Raw genomic sequence first — 21,303 nt, 5'->3', positions numbered from 1 at the left:
CTACCAAAAGACCGAAAATTAAAACAGTTGGCCATAAACCATGATACTGAATAACTGAATATGGTTAGTATTGTGTTTACAAAAAATTACAATTGATAATCATTAGACTGGTTTCAGTTACAGTTTAGGTCTGTATCTGACACGCTAAATTAATCCAGAGAGACTCGCAGTAGAAATGCAACCAAAGCACAACACGCTTCAATTTGCAAACAGTAATAAGAAATGCACGGTCAAAATTATTCGATGATCCCTTGTGATTATTATCATGATGTGATTCCTGTGATCATAGAGGATCACAGGAATATTTTATTTCTGTTTACAGAGATGAGGGCAGCTAGGGCAGCATTTGATGAAGAGAGGAATAAGTTTCAATAGATGAGGAATAACGCAATGTAACCCCTCTGACCTTCTGCTCTCTACACACAGGGACCTGGGCTTCCTGGACTGGCTGTAAGTGGTTTGTATGCTATAGTTCCTAGTTCCCTTATCGATAACTTTCCTTTGAGATATTAGACTAGCTTGAACATGGACGGGGATAGGGATTAAGGATGCGGTATGGAAACACCTCTCTTCTCTCTCTCTCTCTCTCTCTCTCTGTGTTTTTAGGGTGCTCCTGGTCCGATCGGCCTACCTGGTGAGATTGGAGCAATAGGACTCAAGGTACTGTACAATATTGTTTGACTTGTCTGCACAGTAATAGTTTATAGTTAGGCCTATAGTGACATTTTATAGTTTATAGTAATATGTAATAATATCACAAGTAATCATATTAATGAATACCTAATAATTAATCAGAAACCATTACTTTCTTTTATTCGTGACTTACATTTGTCCTTTCCATGTTTTTTCCTTGCTTCTTCCAGGGTGATATGGGGACAGCTGGACCTGCAGGACCTTCTGGGCCTCCTGGCAAGCCAGTAAGTGTCAACCCAAGACTACACGGTGTTAGATGAAAAAGCATACAGTTGGGTGCCACCGATATTGTCCCTTATCATTTGACCCATTTAGGCCTGACCTCAACATTTTAAAAAATCCTTCTAAATCCTCCAGTTTTCTGAACTAAATATTTTCACGATTTTTCAAAAATAGCAGACCTACAAGCTCGTAGCGCGCCACTCGGTGGCGCGCTATGAGCTTGTAGATCTGCTATTTTTCAATAGCTAAATTATAACAATGTTTAAAACACCAAAAGGGGTTCCCGCCCAAAATGTGTTAACTGTCCTTTTGCGCAGATCACGCAAACCTCAGCAAAAAGAAAAGGACAATATCGATGGCCTCCAACTGTACATGTTATGGAAGATCTGTTTTCTTTCCCCTGGTCAAATCTAGTATTATATTCAACTTGCCATGCTTCACATATTACCGTATATACATAGATGCATAGAAATAGAATATGCCCAGTTTGCCCACTTACACCTACAGTATCAACCTAATTATTTGAGGTGCACGAAGCTTGCATACAGTCTGTACTGTATGCAAACTATGTTTTCACACAATTTGATGGTAAATTAGGTGGGCACTATTTTGTCCAAAATGTAAACAAAAAAATCAAGTAAAGCATAGTATCATACACGATTACAACATGCCTAAACAATCAACAATTCAGGTCTAATATTGCTACAATAGCTACAAAACTGTATATTTTTCATTTTGGGACATAAACAAGAAATGTAAGGATAAAAGTAAGTCTGATAATGATGTATCGTGCATGTTCACATCATGTATACTATTTTCAACATTTGTTGGGGGGGAAATAGCATTTGTTTGTCCAAAACGTGGCCAGATGTCCCTACTCCCTAGTGCCCACCTATCCTGTATCCATTTGATCACCAGAGGGTGCTGACGATGTGTCAGGCTGAACAAAGCCATGTAACTCAACTGCGCACACCTCCCAAGCGGGAAGCACACCTGACGAAGACCCACGGGGATCTAAACACTGTAACCTAAATAAAGTGCTACAGAACCCGTGTACGAACTGTCGTCCTCCTTTACACCTCACGGTCACCTTGGAAATGTTCATGTAAGCCTGAGGATGGAATCTCAGAAACGCCTATGCCCATCACAGTACACCTAGTAGGACGTGGCAGTCCTTTTCTGTTTTCTGTCACTTATTTCATACTTAAGATTTTGAAAGATTATCAAGAAATTATCATAACAACATATACTGTATCACAAAGAATATTGTGATATACTGTATGATATTGATCATATCGCCCAGCCAATCTTCTTTCATCACAAAATATACGGTGCCCGCCCCTCTATACCAGAAATCACGATGGCTGGGCCAAGCTAGTGAGCTTGTAGATCAGCTATTTTCGGGGTGCAACTGCGCACTCTTTAGCTATAGTGGAGATGCGGCATATGACATGGATTTCTACACAGAGGACAAATCCCGTCAACGTAAAATGCTGCGTTCAAGTTCAGGAGAGTTCGGACAAAAAGGCAATTTTCCTGAATTCTGCCTCCGGGTATGTGTGTGCACGTGCCTGGATGCAATCAATTATAACAGTGCAGGATAGCAGAGGAAAAGGGGAAAAAACAGCCGACATTGTGGAAGCGCTCCCTCTTCCTCATACTACAGCCACAGGGAACGGAGTGATGGCGGAATACCGTCGCATCACACTCCAGGCTTACACCATATAAGTGTATTCTCAACGGTGTATGTTGTGTACTCTCCTGTGTGCATCCCTGCATCCAGGAAACGGTGTGTGTTGTGTATCCCTGCATCCAGGAAACGGTGTACGTGTGGTGTGTCAGTGTGTGGGGGGGGGGGGGGGGGGGTTGTGGGGGAAGGGGGGTCGACTTCATTGAGAGTGATGCTCCCTGCCCAGGGGAGTGTATTTGTTTAGCTTTAGTGCTGTCCTTGGGTAAATAAAGTCCCATTAGATCACTGGGCTGTCTCAACGGACTGTGGCTGGGATACATCAGCTTGCATACACATACTTTACTTTCTAACTCAATCTATAAACAGAGGAGATAGCGGGGGGGATGGAGGGAGAGATTAAAGGGTGTGCCTCTGTGTATGAGAGAGAGAGCGAGAGAGAGAGAGAGAGAGAGAGAGAAAATGCTGGCTCAGCTAAGCAGAAAACAGCCTATGTGTTTACTTACTCTGACAATGTGATTCCGTGTACCCAGTCAGAATGTTGTCTGTCTGTCGGTCGGTCTATCGGTCGGTCTATCGTACATGTAGGCCTACATGTTCATAGTGAATCTACTATTCATGTCTGTCTCTCTGTCTGTATGTCTGTCTCCATATACCCACCCCTGTCTCTTTGTGTCTGTGTAATTCTATAGGGTCCCCCTGGCAAGTTCCTGGTTGGTGAAGAGGGCAGTGCGGACTTCCAGGTAACCCAAATGAGCATCCTCTCTCTCTCTCTCTCTCTCTCTCTCTCTGTCTCTCTCTCTCTCTCTGTGTCTCTCTCTCTCTCTCTCTCTCTCTCTCTCTCTCTCTCTCTCTCTCTCTCTCTCTCTCTCTCTCTCTCCTTGTCCGTCTAATCTGGCATCATGGACACGTCTACACAATCATGTTTATGGTTTCCTCATGTGACACACATGTAACCCTCCTCATGTGACATGCATGTAACCCTCCCTCCCTTCCCCCACACAGTGTCCATTAAACTGTCCAGCAGGATCCAAGGGCCCTCAGGGAATACAGGGAGTCAAGGTGAGCAGTCGCCATGGAGTCCGTTTCTCCGGCAAATGAACGAGTCAACAATTTATCGTTTATTGTTATGACGAAGCTTTATTGTCTCGGTGGTGGTTCTTTTTTCCTTCCAGGGACACAAGGGACGTGCTGGCATTCTGGGAGACTCTGGTAGCATCGGATCCACGGTGAGGGGAACAATCTCACCATTTATTCTTCTTTATAGTCTTCTCCTTTAACCACATCAATACTATAGCGTCCCTATTCGGTCCATGTCATAATAGGTGAATGTTCTGCAAGAATTATTCCAGTGTACAGCATATTGCAACATGTCGTGATCATGTAGATCGGACCATTTTTGGTGTTGAAGTGTCCTTGAGCAAGACACAGAAAGAACCCCTAATTGCTAAGCACGTTGGTGCCTTGCATGGTTTCCTTCGTCATTGGTGCATGAATGTGTGTGTGAATGGGTGAATGTAGAGCCTTCTATTGGAGAGTTGTCAGTGAGAGGTCAGAAACAGCGCCGGTCACGTGGTTCATGTAACCGGAAATAGTGACAAGCGATCATTGACTCTAGTGCATTCCCTAAACTTCGGTTCAGGATTTCTATATAAGATCTGACCCGATGAAATCAACAAAGGTTCAACTCGCGCAACTCTCGTTAAATGGCTCTGGGTGAATGTAATGCACAATCGTAAAGTGCCTTGCCTGAAGATTTGTATATATTGTGTAATATTAATGCAGCATTTACCATTTAAATGCGCACACATTTTCGCATAACAAACACACCCACGCACGCACGCACGTGCACACACACACACACACACACACCACACACACACACACACACACACACACACACACACACACACACACACACACACACACACACACACACACACAAAACACACACACACACACACACACACACACACACTCACAGGGATTAGCGCTAATGAACCAACCGCCATCCCGAGGCACATGACTGGCACTAATCTGGCTGTGATTAGTCAGGCCTGGGCCCTGACCTACAAACAGCGCGCAGGGAGCCAGATCAAAGCAGCAGTGAGGTGTCAGGTACATGAAGGGCTAGATGAGAGAGTGAGCGAGATGATGGCCTCTCACCTTACTGTACCGTACTGCGGGCGGCTAATGAGCACACCGTGGCCTCTGAGAGAGAGAGAGAGAGCACTTCCTTAAGCATGGACTTCATGGCCTCTGATCTCTGATGCGCCAAGAGCCGGTTACATGGACAACCACACAGATAAACACTGTGAAAACGCACCAAATTTAATTAATCTCTGCTCCAGGCTAGTGTCTCTCTCTCTCTCTCTCTCTCTCTCTCTCTCTCTCTCTCTCTCTCTCTTTCCCCTCGTCTCAGCCTTTGGCTGGTTGTTTTGAGGTGTTCGAAGTGAGCGGGCCGGCGCTCTTATCATCGTACATCGCATTCCGTGCTCAGCCAATCAGCTGAGCACATTCCCTGCTCATACAGACACACATACACTACTGTGCATACAGGAGCCGCTCAAAAACACAGATAATTATAGCCCATTCATTTGATTGACATACTACCCGCTACCTCTTTTTATGTGTGAGTCATGCGTGTATTATCTCCAAGAACACGTCTGCTACATCTCCATTATGGCATGGTAATGCATATAATAGACAGAACCTGCACTGAATTATGTTTTATATGCCTCGTTGCACAGCAACAAGGCATATAAAAGCCTCCTATATACATTGCTGTGCTGAATGTTCTGTAGCTCCACTAGGCTGCACCTGCTCTACAGCCACGGGCGCACAATGAGAATGACTGATCAACCTGCTGTTGTCTCTCTCTCCCTCCCCCAGGGCACCAAGGGAGAATTGGGCATCTCCGGGGAGCAGGGCATCCCAGGACCTCCGGTATGCTGATGATGATGAATCTTCAGGAAGTTTTGCACACAGTAGAACCTAGTAGAAAAACCTAAAGCCGATGTTGTGTTTCTGCTAAACTGCTTTTACTGACAGAATTGACTTGTCAAACCCTCGTTGCCCCAAGCTGCTGAAGCTGCAGTATATGTGATTTTGTTTTCTCATCCTTCTGTTTTTATTTTTTATTTTTTTGACTTCCATCTCAGGGTCCAATGGGCTTGAGAGGCTACCCGGGAATGATGGGGCCCAAGGGGGAGGCGGTGAGTGCCATGCATCAGTCTGTTTGTTACTTTCTGTCACATTTTCTCCATCCATAGCACACCTTCCAAAACACTCACGCCATTCCTCTTGTGGACATGAAGAACAGCCGTACTCTCCTCCCTCCTAGGCCAATGCCAAGAAAGGCTGAGCTAGGCCTGGCCCCTCTATACAAACATTATCCATTACCAGCAATGGGGACATATGGAAATGATGCTAACACAAATCTCTCCCCCACCCTAATGAGTCGGGGTTGCCCGGGTGCACGTTGCCTCCATCTGTAGTTAATGATCCGCGGTAGCCATCCGTCTTACTGTTAACATTAGCCACGTTAGCCAAGTTAGCGCCCCGGCTCAGAGCCAACGCAAGAGGAGTAGCTGGCTCTTTGTGTACCTCCCATTAGCAAAGTGAGTTAAGCGCTAATTACCTCTTTATCACAGTGAATTGTGGCCCCACCGTGAGTTAGCATCCTCCTTAGATCCCAAGTGATTGATACGACTTTTTTGTTGTTGTTGTTGTTTCCCCTTAGGGGCCCCGTGGTTACAAGGGCATCGGAGGACCTGTTGGCATTCCTGGGCCACCAGTAAGTACTGACACGCACGCATGCACACACACACATACACATACACGCGCACGCATGCATGCACAATGGCTGCTATAATTGTCTCTCTCTTGTCTACAGGGTGAGGAGGGTCCTCAGGGACCACCAGGAGATGCAGGAGATAAGGGAGACATCGTAAGTACAAGAAAAAAAGTCCCCTCTTTCAAGTACTATTCTTCAAGGTTATTTTGTAAGGAGTGGGCGAGGCAGCAATACGTCCTAACAATATCTTGTCTGGGCACTTGAACGATGATGATGATGATGATTAGGATGATGATGATGATGATGAGCGTACTCATGACGGTGATAACGGTGATGAGTTGTGTGTGTTTCCGTAGGGCAACAGAGGCATCCAGGGCCCGCAGGGTGCTGTTGGCAAGAAGGGAGAGAATGTAAGTGAACGCGAAAGACACACACACACACACACACACACACACACACAAATACAAAATTTTAACAATGTTTCTGACCGACGGCAATGAAATACACACTCCTGGCAACGACACGCTCGTTTGGCAAATACAGCCCATTGCATCCATCTGCCTGTTTTCATTTCTTTATTTTATTTTATTTTTCAGGGCCTACCTGGTATTGATGGAAAAGATGGCACTCCTGGCGTCCCGGGGATCAAGGCGAGTGGTTTTTTTGTGGCAAATTTGATGACAGTGATGCTAACAATGATGCGTTGCTTTCATCCTGTCTAAATGAGGAATGTGTTTCTTCTCTTCACTCTGCAGGGCGGCCCAGGGAAGGCTGGCATACCTGGTCCCGCCGGTCATCAGGGAACCGCGGTGAGTGTATTTTTAGTTAGTTTTTTCCAAAAAAGATGTTTTAGCAAATTCAACATAAACAAGGCGGAACCAGGGCGGAACAAGGCAGAAAGAGCCTGCTCGTTAGTCTGTCAGGGACCAATCAGAAGGCTGACAAAATTGTGAATTGGACGCTTGCAGGTCTGTAACATGCACTGAGAGTGTACAGTAAACATGGAACCAATTGGACCCTTGCGGGTCTGTAACTCAGAGTGTACAAATGGGACCGAATGGACCCTTGCGGGTCTGTAACTCAGAGTGTACAAATGGAACCGAATGGACCCTTGCGGGTCTGTAACTCTGAGAGTGTACAAATGGACCCCTGCAGGTCTGTAACTCTGATAGTGTACAAATGGACCCTTGCAGGTCTGTAACTCTGAGAGTGTACAAATGGACCCTTGCAGGTCTGTAACTCTGACAGTGTACAGTTTGTACAATCTGAATCGCCCCTCAAGGTTGTTTGTTGTGGTGATTGTTTAACTAAACAATGCCCGTCCCACGTACACATGCAAACAAGCCTCGTCCGCATCGGCTCATTGTCGCCCAGACCACGTAAGAGGTCAGACTGCAGAGAGCTATTCCACTATTCACCGGAGTCGGGAGCAGTCGGCAGAGAGAGAGGCAGGGAGGAGAACAAGCCAACAACACGGCCAGCCTGCTGCTATGCATTTCTTTTTGCCTTGGGTCGGGTTTGTTTTCTGGGCAGTCATCCAGCTTTAACAATGACCCCCTCACCCGAGCTGTTTTAGAATTTAAACCACCTTGAAATAGCCCTCTCCCTCCCACCGCGAGCGATTTATCACCATCAAACCAGGTTGTATGAGAGTATAATATAATGTGTGTGCGTGTGTGTGCGCGCACACTTCCAGTTAGGCGTGTGTGTGACTGTGTGTGTGGGTGTGTGACGTGCGTGTGCACGCCATTGACCAAGGGGTAATGGCGCATGAGGTGTACACTCATGGTCCATGATTGTCACTGCCGTGTCACGGCTGCAGACTCACAACGTAACGTAGCCTGCCATATATCCTGCTGTCCTGTGGCAAAGCTCACATGCACGTAGGCTACACGTTCATGTACAGTACAGTACAGTACACACACACACACACACACACACACACACACACACACACACACACACACACACACACACACACACACACACACACACACACACACACATTCAGGACTATCACCGTAAGGCAATATTTCAAGCTATGACCGGGGCTGTCACATCAAACCTGTGTTCTTCCTGTAGGTGTAATTGATATATAACCACGCACGCACGCACTTCCGTGCATTCGCAGTTTGCACACTGATTATCTTAAAACACACTTCCCGCCAGCATTAATTAATCCCTCGATAGCGTATTGCCAAGGTTTTATCACGCGTACCACTTACTTTGAAGAGCCAAATATCCGTAATCGCATGTTACAATGACAAAATGCTGTGTGGTGTCATGACCGGTTGTTGTTCTCTCGGTCGGTGGTGGAAAAACCTGACCGCGAGTATCACAGCGCCTGCTACAGGCCGTTGAAAAACCTTGTCTTCCCCAGAAACGGCCCCTCAATGTCGTTTCTGAGATAGAGGGCTTTGAATGCAGCCTATACAATGCAAGTGGATGCGCGCGCATCTTCAAAATGGCCGCGGCCACTGTCCCACTTGGTTTGTTGTGCTAACGAACGGTAGCTAACGATTCGATCGGATAAAAACATGGATTAAAGAATATAAACCCTGGAAAACGAGAAGTCCGGGTTTGGCAGGCTAGGGTACTAATTTAACCCTACGGTTTCGCCGGGTTTGGTTCATATATATAGTAATTGCAATTTCTTTAAACACAGAATACAATGCAGAGAGCATTTTAACATTCTGCTAGCATGTTCTTATGTTGCTCCTTGTGTTTTCAGGGCTTGCCTGGAAGCCCAGGAACAAAGGGCGGGCCTGGAGGGAAGGTAAGGCCATGAGGTGGTATACTGTATACACCTTTTTATTGCTTTTTCACTTTGTTGTTTACAGTGGTGGGAAAAAGTACTCCATTTTGTTACTTAAGTAAAAGTGTCATTACTGCAATAAAGAAATGCTCTGTGAAAGTAAAAGTCCAGAATTAAAGATGTACGCAAGTAAACGTACATGGCAAGTATACCAAACGTATTGGCATCAAAATGTACTTAAAGTACCAAAAGTAGAAAGTACTCACTATGAAGAATGTCAGATTTCAATATATACAAATATTTTTAAAATAGCAGATCTACAAGCTCACAATGCGACGCATTGTAGCTTGTAGATCACATCTTTTCAAATAGCTGAAATGTATAGGGCTGAAGTGGTTAATGTATGTTTGGTAATACAAATCAAACAAAGTAACAAACTACAAAGTAACTACTATAGTAACTATAATTGTAGTGAAGTAAAAGTACAATATTTGCCTCTGAGATGTAGTGGAGTAGAAGTAAAAGCACTGGAAATTGGAAATACTTGAGTATAAAGTAACTCAAAATTGTACTTAATAGTAGTAGTACAGTGCTTAAGGAAATGTACTCGGTTGCTTTCCACCACTGTGTGTTTCTTTACAACATCTTTGTTCTTCTCTCTCGTCAGGGGGAGCCTGGACCCAGAGGTCACGTTGGGTCGGCCGGCGCCTCAGGACCTCTGGTAAAAAAACACACACTAAACATCCACGTCCTACGTCTGGGAGGCGTGTGGGTACAGCAGATCAGATATTGGGTCAACTTGACCACTTAACCACAGGTCCTCCACCATCTTTTCACTTTCCTGACAACTAGAGCCCGAGAAATGCTATATTTTGTGGGGGGTCTGATGGCGATCCAGACCACCGACACAAAATAAATAGCAATTTGACAAACTTAGATTTGTTTAAAGTTTCTACGGTAGTTTAAAACATTTAACTTAAAAGCAAATACAAATACTTTGTCCTTTTTCTCGTATAGGGCGAGCCTGGTCTTCCTGGTGAAGCTGGTATGGAGGGTGTTCCTGGACCTAAGGTAAGGGGATCTAGAAATGTTCTGCAGACGTTGAATTCACAATTTAGGCATGTGGTAGATGCTCTTAATCCAGAGCGATTTACAGTAAGCAATAACAGAAACATGGTAATACATCAAATACATCAAAATAGTCATCATGACTCATGAGCTAAGAACCTAACAGTGGAATGTCTATATAATGAAACTATGCGTATATACTAGAGTAAAGCCTACATAAAATGCTATCTATGTTGCATAAGTTTAGCCTTTTCATACGCCTGTAAGGTTGCTGGGGCTATGGCAAGTGCTACGGCAAGTGCTCATACGTCAATTTGGTCATAAGTCTATGGTCATAAGTGTGTGGAAAAAAACAGTTACATAAATTAGGGCTGGGCGCTATGGACTGTTCCATATCACGCTATTTTTGACCAAATACCGTGATATCGATAACGTGAATCGACATCCCCTGTCATCAGTGCATGACAAAGCTGCAAAAAAGAATAGTGATTTTGACTGCTTCTATGTTGTTTCTGCCTCTTCCCTATAGGGTGACCGAGGTCAGAGAGGAAACGTTGGGCCAGAGGGAATCGTGGGCAAGGCTGTAAGTTATTAGACCTATTATTTGTGCACAAATGTATACTATATGTAGTGCGTGCGTACGTGTGTGCGTGAATGTGCTTGTGTGTGTATATACACATGTACGCATGTGTATGTATTATAAATTTGCATACCAGAATTAAAATGGTGTCACGACAAACTTAAATGTATATGATACGTAGCTGTGAGAGAGCGAGTGCATTTTCCGGCAGCGGCATCTGCCGCGGAACACCCGCGGCAGTCGGTAGTGTTTCTCGGTGGCATCAGTCCGACACTCTACCCCAAACCCTTACCCTAACCATAACCGCAAGCACGGCGCAACGCATGTCGGACCACACGCACTGCCGCGGAAGCGAGCGGCAGTCGAGTGTCATAATCCCCCCCCGGCAGCTGCCGCCCCTTCTCCTGGCAGCACCACGGCTGTTATACCAGCTGTTTACCGGCAGTTGCTGCGTGAAGCGGCGGCCACGAGTTGGAGCGGCAGTGGAGTGACATAATCCCCCGGCACATGCTGCCCCTCCCCCCGGCAGCGCCGCGGCTGCTACCGGCAGTTGCGGCGTCTGGAGCGCGGCTGCCGAATGGACCGACAGAGCAGTGGAACGGAGCTGTCATAATCCATCCACCTACTCCGGCAGCTGCCGGTCCTCCCCCCCGCGCCTCATGCGTTGCCGGATTATGCACTGAGTTAGTTCAGTCAGATATACTCAAGCGGCTTCATGCTATATGCTCAAGGGCCCACACATATACTCAAGGGGTTAATATGCTGCATTACTATGTGGGTGTATACAGTGTTTGCAAGGCCCACATGTCATACGCTGATATGGCAGTCAGCTGACCAATTGGGCGGGGTATTTGAGCTCACCTTCCTGCCTTCCTTCTGCATATGGTTCCTGGTTGTTGTTATGTGGTGTTTGCTCCCACCACCACCCCAGCACCACTGGTGGGCTCTGTTATTTCTGTTCCCCATGGGGGGTTGTTATTGTATAGTATCGCCCTGCTCTTAAAACACAATCAGCGCCGGGATTTCTTTCAAAATAACAGCTCGGGGTGCCGCGCAGATATGGTCGCTTTTACTTTGTAAGCCCCCCCCCCCTTCCGTTCCGGACAAAAAACGGGAGAAATATTTTTGCTTGCTTACCTCGCTATCATTATGATAAAGTCGCTGAATAATCCCTCGCGTTCATATTTTGAACGAGAGGCATGTTGAAGTCAGAAATGAAGAGCTTAGTATATCCATCTGGTCAAAACTACGGAGAGCTCCTTAGATTAGGAGATACGAGGCATTCTTTCTAAGCCGTGAACAGGGAAGTGAACGGCAACGTGCATGCACGAAGAGCAAGGAGTATGGTGCAGAAGGAGAGGCCAACCCCCCAAAAAAAGAAAAAAAATCTGAATATGTTTCTCTCGTTGTGCGCTAGGATCCTAGCAATCCGTCGGTTGGATTAGTTATGACGTTTCCACTCGTCCTACGGTCTAAATGCGTTAATGTTTAATGATGGTGTTTAATTGTGCCGAGCAGGGAGGAAAATGTAGCAGAGCCGAACGCCAAGATAAAACATTATATGCAAACTTGTATTCTCATTATATAATAAATATTGGTTAAATCTATTCATGAGTTATCTGACTGAAATGTGGCTTATGTGCTTAACCGTAATCATGTACCCACGAGAGGCAACTGTGACGAAACAGTTGCCGGGTAGAGCACGACATGACATTACATAGTTCATGTATTGTGCATATGTGGTCTCACTGTCCATTCCTCATTTCTCCTCACAGGGAATCAAGGGAGAGAGAGGACCGATGGGCGTTCCAGGTGCTCAGGGCCTCACTGGAACCAAGGGCGACAAGGTGTGTGTGTGTGTGTGTGTGTGTGTGTGTGTGTGTGTGTGTGTGTGTGTGTGTGTGTGTGTGTGTGTGTGTGTGTGTGTGCGTGTGCGTGTGCGTGCGCGTGCGTGCGCGTGCGTGCGTGTGTGTCTATTGATTGCAGGTATTGACTCAGTTTCATACCTTTATCCATTGGGGGCAGTGTTTACCCATAAATATCTCCCTCATACATTGACAGAGAATCACTGAACGTGCATTGGGGGCAGCATAAGCAATATAAATGATAATCTTACAGTCATCATCTCTCATGTTTTCGAGACGAAAGTGTATCTTTCTCACTTTGTTGGTCTGTGGCAACACAGGCTTGAATCAATATTGTGTCCTTGCCTTTCTTCCGTGTGACTTTGTATTATAGATTACAGATTATTTGTGACTCTCGTCCCATCTCTCTTTTCCCATGCAGGGCTTCCAAGGGAAAGTCGGTGGAAAGGGCGACTTTGTGAGTAGTGACCTTTCATGCATCTCAACTCCGTACTGAAGTCAGTCAGATAGTGTTGTTAAGGTCAACACACCTGTCCTTAAACGACCACACATGTCCTTATCTGACCAGGCCACACACATGCATGCACACACACGCACGCGTGCGCGCGCACACACACACACACACACACACGCACACAACACACGCCTGTCCTTAACTGATCACACATGCCTGTCCTTCAAGGGATATTTCACTTTCAAATAAAATTCACATTAAATCATATATAAAATGAAAAAAGGAATGGAAAAATCACGCACCCTAGCATTAGAATGCTCTTCTAAAGGGCAAGGGGGGCCGTGATTTTCCCATTACTTACCTTTACTTCACTTTCAAATAAAAGTTTGAAAGTGAAATATCCCTTTAACGGACTACACACATGTCCTTAACCCACCTGTCTCTTTCTCTGTGTGTGCGTTAGGGTGACCCTGGTGTTGAGGGATTGGAGGGGGAGAAAGGTGAACCGGTAAGACAACCCCATTAAAAATCCACAATGACAATGCTCAATCATTCATTCCTTGATTTCAGGAAACTTTTAATTAATGCTTATGTACTGTACAACTGTAGTCAACTGGAAATCAATTGCTGTGCAAATCACCTGCATTGTTTGAAAACAACCTCTTTTCATCGGAAAGCATCCAATTACAACGATTTAACAGAACAGAACATCCTGTACAAATATATAAGGTATCAAGGCAGTGAAAAAGTATGTCCTCATCATAATCCAGATGGTGAATGGACCATTTACAGTACAGTAAGATCAGTGATGCATGCTGGGTCTTTTGATGATGTTGAAACAAATCCCAAGTCAACTGTAAAGTTGGTTTGGCAGTACATTGATTGACTGTTTAAAGTGCCAGTGATTTCAGTAAAAAAGGTGTTTCTTCTTCCTCTTTTCAGGGTCTGTCTGGTGAACCCGGTCCCAAAGGACAGGTGAGCACAGTTTGAAACACGTTGAGAAGTATCTTTCCAACTTATTGACAGAAAGAAAGCATGGAGTTTGCTTTGTCGTACCTTAGATAAAGCGAGGATTGGGTGTAAGAATGATGGATCCTTCCTTATGACCGTCCTTGCTTTATTAGTCCCTCCTTTCCTCCTGTCTCCCTCCCTCCCTTCCCCATTCCTTCTTTCCGTCTTCCGTGGATGTTCTACACAGTGTTATAACGGCTTTCCTTAATTACAGTAGATGAGCCGTGAAGTGAATGAAGTGAAACTATTGGAATGAGGCTGCCTGTTTGTCTGTGTACTGCATGTATTTATGTCACTCAGCCTGCAATGAGTCACTATACTCGGTAAGGCCATGAAACCTCATGCATTGGATGTCTGCAAGTGCACATATGAGTGAGGAGTCTGCTATAAACACAACACAAGATATATAGCTAGATAGCTATAAACACAACACGAGATATATAGCTAGATAAACACAACACAAGATATATATAGTTAGATAGCTATAAACACAACACGAGATCACAACACTGGTATCGGCTAACACAGAAATTGTGTTAGGTTACCAACTCCATCATATAGCTGGGGACCACCTGGTACCCCCTCAAGGACCACTGGTGGAAAACCACTAATGTACACCATGTTGCCCTTGTTCGTTCGTATACCTTGTTTTGTTTTCAATGTTCAATTTCCTTCAGTGCTCCCTACGGCCTTCTAACATACTTTTCCTCTGGTCTTGCAACTCCATCTATTAACTATTACCCCTCGTTCTCTCCTTTCTTCTCACTCTCACTCTCTGTCTCTGTCTCTCTCTCTCTGTCTCTCTCTCTCTGTCTGTCTCTCTCTCTCTCTCTCTCTCTCTCTCTCTCTCTCTCTCTCTGGCTGCTTCTCCACAGCAAGGAGTGCGGGGTGATCCTGGACACAATGGCCCCACGGGTGACTCTGGCAAACCAGGAGACCAGGGCCCAGCGGGTCTACCTGGCCCGAGAGGGCTCAACGGGGAGAGAGGTGTATCCGGCATGTCAGGCATCCAGGGATCATCGGTGGGTTTGGGGAGACTGCTACCGACTACATCACACAATGTCCTGGAATATGGCCATGCAGTGTGATGGAGTGGTCACTGAGTGGGTCAGTGCATGGGCCATTGATGGGGCAGTAAGACAGAGTTACAACATTGAGGGGGCAGAAAACAGCCCGGTCACGTGACGTGGTTCATGTAACACTGTAAAGCCTATAGACGCCAATGCATTCCGTAAACTTCCGGTTCAGTCCTTTGTCACAATTCACCAATAGAAGTCTATGTAGAAGAGCCGCCATTGGACTGGCCCCATGAAGTGAACGGAGTTGTCGTAACTCTGTCTTACTACTATAGCTCTGGTCTGATATACCTTGGTCCAGTGTGTTTGGGGAGATGAGACTGTTTATTGGATTACATTAGTGTAAAGCTCCCTCCCTCTCTCCTGTATATTGGTCAGACCAATATATTAAAATTTGCCTAAAGGAGGGGAACATAACCATAAACAAACTCCATACGCCCATATATAGGCAAGACCATGGTCACGTCACTCTGACTCAGACATAACCATAAACATACCCGATATACTGTAAATCATTTTGCTTGTTGTCTATGCATATAATATGATCATGCCATTAGACAGACATCAGAAATCTCCATATATGGGCACAAAAGGAACACAGAGGTACAATGTGTACTCGACACACTATGACTCAAACATATCGGTCGGATCGGCACCCACTACGTAGGTGTGAGGCCGCATAGCGGCCCGAACTCTCGATGATAGAGCTCTAGTGATACAAAACCCATGTAAGCCAGATGTATATCTAGTCGTACAATGCTGAATAGTGGAAAATAGTAGATCTACAAGCTCACAGCGCGTCACATCAGCTTGTAGATCTGCTATTTTCACTATAATTGAAATATGGCTTGAGATGCTCATCCCCGTTTGGTTTCTCTCCACAGGGCCGAGACGCGTCAGACCAGCATATTATAGAGGTGGTGCTGAAGATGCTGCAGGGTGAGCAACAAGACTATCCCAATATTCATCTTTCATGTCAATTAGTCCCATTTGATGAGCTCATTTACCAAAACCACTTTAATCTTCCCAAGCAATCACGTTGGCCCTCGTCAAACGTAATTTCATCTAAATCGCTTTTTTTGGGGCAGGGTTTTCACTATGAAATAATGTGCCCGCTATGTCTTCCTTTCTCAGAGAGGCTAGCGGCAGTAGCAGTGAGCGCTAAGAGGGCAGCGCTGGGAGGAGCGGGCGTCATGGGACCCCCTGGCCCTCCTGGGCCCCCGGGGGCCCCTGGCTCCCAGGGACCGCACGGCCTCAACGGGGCTCGCGGCATCCCCGGCATATTCGGAGGACATGGGCAGATCGGAAACAGCGGACTCAAAGGTAGATGTGTGTGCTTGAAGAAGCTATCGGAACATTTACACGACATTGGCAGCTGTAGTGGAGTGGGTGTAGCGAGGCTGTTTGTGTGAGTGCTGTGATTTTTTTATTTTTTAACAGTTTTTGATATGAGTTGACAGTACTTTGTTAGACCCATTGGTGTGGTTGCTGTGTGCAATGATGTCTTCCCTTTGTATTTAGGGCTTCTTCCTGGAGGCTGAAACCGCTGAAAAGCGGGGACATTCCCTTGAGTGTACAGGGTTTGATGAGGGCCGGGCCTTAATTTTCGAGCCTGTTGAGAACTCTAGCTTTTGCCGGCTTCCGGGTGCGGCTGCACTAAAAACTTTTAGGGCAGGCCCGTCTAGAGTTTGAATGGACTGGTATCAGAATAATAATACCATGATGATCATGTTTTAGGGTGGGAAATTTTTTTTGTTTTTCAGTTGACCGGGGTCTGATACTTATTTCAGTAGTCTACATCTCTCTTTGCCCCCGAATAGTGATGCTAGCCTTCATGTGCACCCACCCATCCGCGTGCTCATCAAAGCCATCAGCTGGGTATACTGCCTTTCATCCTCTCCTCTTGCGAAGTTTGAGAGGACATACATTGTCAAGTTTGAACATTCATGTGCCTTCCCCTCCCCCAGGAAAGAGAGGACTGAAGGGAAATAGAGGAGATCCTGGCAAACCACACCCAGGGGCACCTGGACCTCCAGGAATACCAGGTAAGATCTATGCACTCCCACAAAAAGTCAATGTATGTGGATCTCGGGATTTGCGTAGGAACAGCGTGGTTCCAGTGAAGTTCAGACTTCAGGTCCCTCAGTCATTTATGATGTCAGTCAGTTGAAACTGAGTTTTCAGAAAGTATAAAATGTCAAAGAACAAACACCACTGATCCAGCAGTTTGCCAGATTAGCTCCGAAGACACAGGCAAACACTCACAAATACACACAGACACGCTCGTAGACCAGTGTTGATTTTTCACAGCACATTTCTATTTAGTTTTAGTCAGTCTTTTGAATAAAATTCCATTTGGTTTTCGTCACATTTTAGTCATCTGAAATGGTTTAGTTTTAGTTGACTAAATATAAGATTGACATATTACAGATACAGATTTTGTCAACAAAAACAGATTTTGTCAACAAAAACAGATTTTGGCGGGCCTTGTTGGCATCGTAATGGCTGATTGTACACTTGGTTACATGCTGAAAATAGCGGAAACAGCCATTCTACTGAATTAGTTCTGCTGGATGTTTTCTCCACTAGTCCCTCCCTAAGATTTTAGTCTAGTTTGAATTTGTTGATGAAATTGTCAATAAATGTAGTCATAGTTTTAGTCAACGAAATTAACCCTGTCGTAGACGGGTGGACTCTTGCAGAGTGAAACCGCAAAAAAGGAAATGGCTTAGCTTAACAGAAGCTAAGAAATAAAATATGGCTACAATACTAATGCCACAGGCGGCCTGCCTGTGGCATTAGTATAGGGGGTGGGCGGGGTTCCAGTGGTTGAAAACAAATGTCAAATAAAATAGTACAAAATAGACAGTACACACACATTCATGTAATGGCAGTGCACACATGCACGTGCCCATGCATGCCCACACAGATGTGTGTGTATATACGGTACATTAAGTAGTCTGCATCATTCCAAATAACACATTCCAAACAACACATTAACGATGTGTTCCTTGTCATCTTCTCTGACAATGATTGATCTTAAATTGATATTCAGTAATATGAATATTGCTGTTATTAGCTTTCTCAAGGCCAATTAACTTGCATCCTAATCATCCATAGAGTCAGTGGAAATACTCCCTCCCTCCCTCCCGCACGCACGCACGCACGCACGCACGCACGCACGCACGCACGCACGCACGCACGCACGCACGCACGCACGCACGCACGCACGGAGAGGCCAGGGAGAGAGAGGCTTGTACAGTACAGTACAGTACAGTACAGTACAGTACAGTACAGTACAGTACAGTACAGTACAGTACAGTACAGTACAGTACAGTACAGTACAGTACAGTACAGTACAGTACAGTAGTAACAGCACCACTCAGTTCAGACAGGTCTGATTTTTTACTTACATGAACGTACATGAATGTAGAAGTTCTCTGTTACGAGTAAAAGTTCGGAATTCAAAATGTATTTGAGTAAAAAAAAAAATTGTCATCAAAATGTACATAAGCCCCAAAGTAAAAGAAGACTACTACTAAGGCTATTATGCAGAATGTCCCGTTTCAAGTTGTGGAATTTATGACCTAAGTAAATCTTTTTATGGAAACACTGCATTCAAATAAATGCATTTTCCAACTCCGCAGGTCCTGCCGGTATCGACGGCGTGGCTCGGGACGGCCGGCCCGGCGAGAGAGGACCTCAGGGCTCGGCCGGAGAGGCTGGTCTCCCAGGTAAGGCGGGTCCCACAGGCCTCCCAGGGTTCTGCGAGGCGGCGATGTGTCTGGCCGCGTCAGCCTACACCTCCCCGAGACTACAGGAGGCTGGCAGGATCAAAGGATAGAGGGGAGGAGCTTCCCTTTATCCGACCAACACCTGCGGACAAGAGCGCGCGCAAAAGAGAAATGGAGAGATCAAGGGAGTTATGGACAGAGAGAGAGAGCGAGAGAGAGACCACTCTTTTTGGTTGGACAACATCGAGAGTGAGGGGTGGGGGTCATATTAACGATGACTGACGTTGCCCCCCTGTCCCCTTCCCCGTCCTCGTCCAGAAACAAGCATTCTGATTCTTACCGGTTCTGACGACCGGTGGGACGTACTCTGATATTAAAGTATCTCCATCAGCCGGCAGCCCACAGCCACCTGCATTCACCAAGTCCTGCTATCGGATTGGATCAGGTCAGTGTCAGTCACCTCTAAAACTCCCACCCCTCCCAGAGGATTGAAAGGGGGGGCAGGACATGCCATAATTGCATTCCCTTTTCAATAATAGTATTTATGGGCTGTGAGGAACAGAAAACTAACTTTGAGTCAATTGGAAGGTACCCATTATTTTACCATGGTCACTTCAATAATATGGTTTTATATCTGAAATATTTTGAAATTACAATGTCCCTGCCTATCGTGTGACATCGCACCAGCTGCCTTAAAAGTGTACAAAAAGGAACAATAAATGATTGCAATCCATGTACTGCACCTGTATGTACCTTTATACGATGTTCTGTTGATGAATGGCTTCTTCTGTAAGCTTAAGTGAAATTCCTGTTTTTACCTCATGTGTGTACATTGCACCCCTCTTTCTACCCAAGTCTGATTTTTAGAAACTAACGGCTATAACTTTTTTATCTCTTCCTCTTGTTGCCTGGTAACAGAATATCCCGATGGGCACCCATCTCCCACAATGCAGTGCTGTAAATCTTTTTGTAAATGTGTGTTGATTATTATGTAGAGGAAAAGGAATGGGTTACGATGTGCACCGACAAAGATCCTGTGTTAATGAATTCAATCAGTGATATAAAAACAATCCTACAGAAGTAACTGCTTCCAAAACCAATCAGCCACAGTAAGAATGTGTGTCCTATGCCACTGTCAACTTTCCACAGGGTTTCAACTCTTTTCTAAGATAATGACTGATTATATTCATTAACAGACGCTATTTATTGTTCTTTATATGATTCAAATGTAAAGAAAGTGTTTATTATTTTTTCTTTTTTTCTTCTTTTTTTTTGTTCGTTTGTTTTTTCCTGGTCAACCCAAATCAATAAAGAGGAACCTTTTGTAAAATCCAATGTTCTTCTGTATCATATGGGGAATGACAAAAAGAAAAATCTTAAACTAAGCTCAGCTCCTTTGGCTCGCTTTTTCATTTAATCTGTCGAAAGTTTTTGGCCATATCCGTCCTATTATCTTTTGGTGCCTGCAATAAAATCTCTTACTCCCAAAGCTGCAGAGGCTCAGCTTTTGTCAGACTTTCTTTCTCTGCCAGGGCCAAAAGTTCTAACTGTACGTGAGAATAAATTGAAAAGTTTGATTCCTGAGATTTTCCCCAAAAAAAAACATTAACTTAATTTAACTTCTTTGTAAAATAAAATGGTACGGGATATCTTGGTTGACATGAAAGACATGAAGAGTCTTACGTGATAGTGTGTAGCTCACTGTTTTAAGACAAGATATGTAGGTTGTGTGTTCAAATCCCACTAGGCCTGTTCTGCTCTTTATTCAGAAGCATGTTTTGAAGACTAACATCCAGAAACTACACTTTAAAGCACTGCAACGTGCAAGCAGGTCCTTCGTGAATAGGCTTAGGCTTGATACCACTCTAAACAGGGCCAATGCAGGTTCAAGTCCAGCCAAGGCAGTGATACTCACTAGCATACCAGAGCTAATCGATGTAGCAGTAAAAGACAAGTATACTTATATACTGTTTCGTGTTCTATATCTATAAATGCACCATGTCTCTGTACGTCATGTCTGTCTACAGGTACGTACGTGTGTACGGCTGTAATCCACGTAACTAGTGAACCGTTCGCCCCACCGACACACGCATTCCACACCCCCACCAGGGAGACCCACGGTTGTCCAGAACCGTCTCAAAAGGCCTCTGCCCGGGCTCTGGACAGGGCCCCTGCCCAGGGTCCATATATGGAGCTGGCCTGTTCTGACATCACAATCACAACACTCCATATTTGGGCATGCCTGACACAGAACTCCATATATAGAAATAAAGGGACACAGAGAGACGCATACATAAATCTCCATATATGGGCATAAAAGGGACACAGACAGACGGGTGGAACGGGTACTCTGACACGGGTA

The 21,303-nt window shown here is 45.2% G+C and overlaps 1 protein-coding gene across 1 annotated transcript in view; it reads left to right on the top strand.

Annotated features, from left to right (window-relative positions):
* The window catches only part of col9a2 (procollagen, type IX, alpha 2), a 219,825-nt gene extending 199,404 nt beyond the window's left edge, over positions 1-20,421 (top strand). Inside the window, exons 13-38 of the mRNA XM_079523496.1 lie at positions 427-450; positions 607-660; positions 864-917; positions 3,295-3,345; positions 3,608-3,664; positions 3,778-3,831; positions 5,495-5,548; positions 5,764-5,817; positions 6,345-6,398; positions 6,498-6,551; positions 6,755-6,808; positions 6,995-7,048; positions 7,154-7,207; positions 9,130-9,174; positions 9,821-9,874; positions 10,171-10,224; positions 10,751-10,804; positions 12,577-12,648; positions 13,088-13,123; positions 13,584-13,628; positions 14,063-14,095; positions 15,007-15,153; positions 16,092-16,146; positions 16,342-16,530; positions 17,175-17,252; positions 18,855-20,421. Of these exons, the coding sequence (XP_079379622.1) occupies positions 427-450; positions 607-660; positions 864-917; positions 3,295-3,345; positions 3,608-3,664; positions 3,778-3,831; positions 5,495-5,548; positions 5,764-5,817; positions 6,345-6,398; positions 6,498-6,551; positions 6,755-6,808; positions 6,995-7,048; positions 7,154-7,207; positions 9,130-9,174; positions 9,821-9,874; positions 10,171-10,224; positions 10,751-10,804; positions 12,577-12,648; positions 13,088-13,123; positions 13,584-13,628; positions 14,063-14,095; positions 15,007-15,153; positions 16,092-16,146; positions 16,342-16,530; positions 17,175-17,252; positions 18,855-19,051 (1,731 nt within the window). The 3' untranslated portion in view covers positions 19,052-20,421. The remainder of the gene's footprint in view (positions 1-426; positions 451-606; positions 661-863; positions 918-3,294; positions 3,346-3,607; positions 3,665-3,777; positions 3,832-5,494; positions 5,549-5,763; positions 5,818-6,344; positions 6,399-6,497; positions 6,552-6,754; positions 6,809-6,994; positions 7,049-7,153; positions 7,208-9,129; positions 9,175-9,820; positions 9,875-10,170; positions 10,225-10,750; positions 10,805-12,576; positions 12,649-13,087; positions 13,124-13,583; positions 13,629-14,062; positions 14,096-15,006; positions 15,154-16,091; positions 16,147-16,341; positions 16,531-17,174; positions 17,253-18,854) is intronic.
* Positions 20,422-21,303: the final 882 nt, after the last annotated feature.

Source organism: Electrona antarctica (genome assembly GCF_951216825.1).
Source record: "Electrona antarctica genome assembly, chromosome: 15".
Lineage (NCBI taxonomy): Eukaryota > Metazoa > Chordata > Actinopteri > Myctophiformes > Myctophidae > Electrona > Electrona antarctica.
This window is presented reverse-complemented; position numbering and strand designations above follow the sequence as displayed.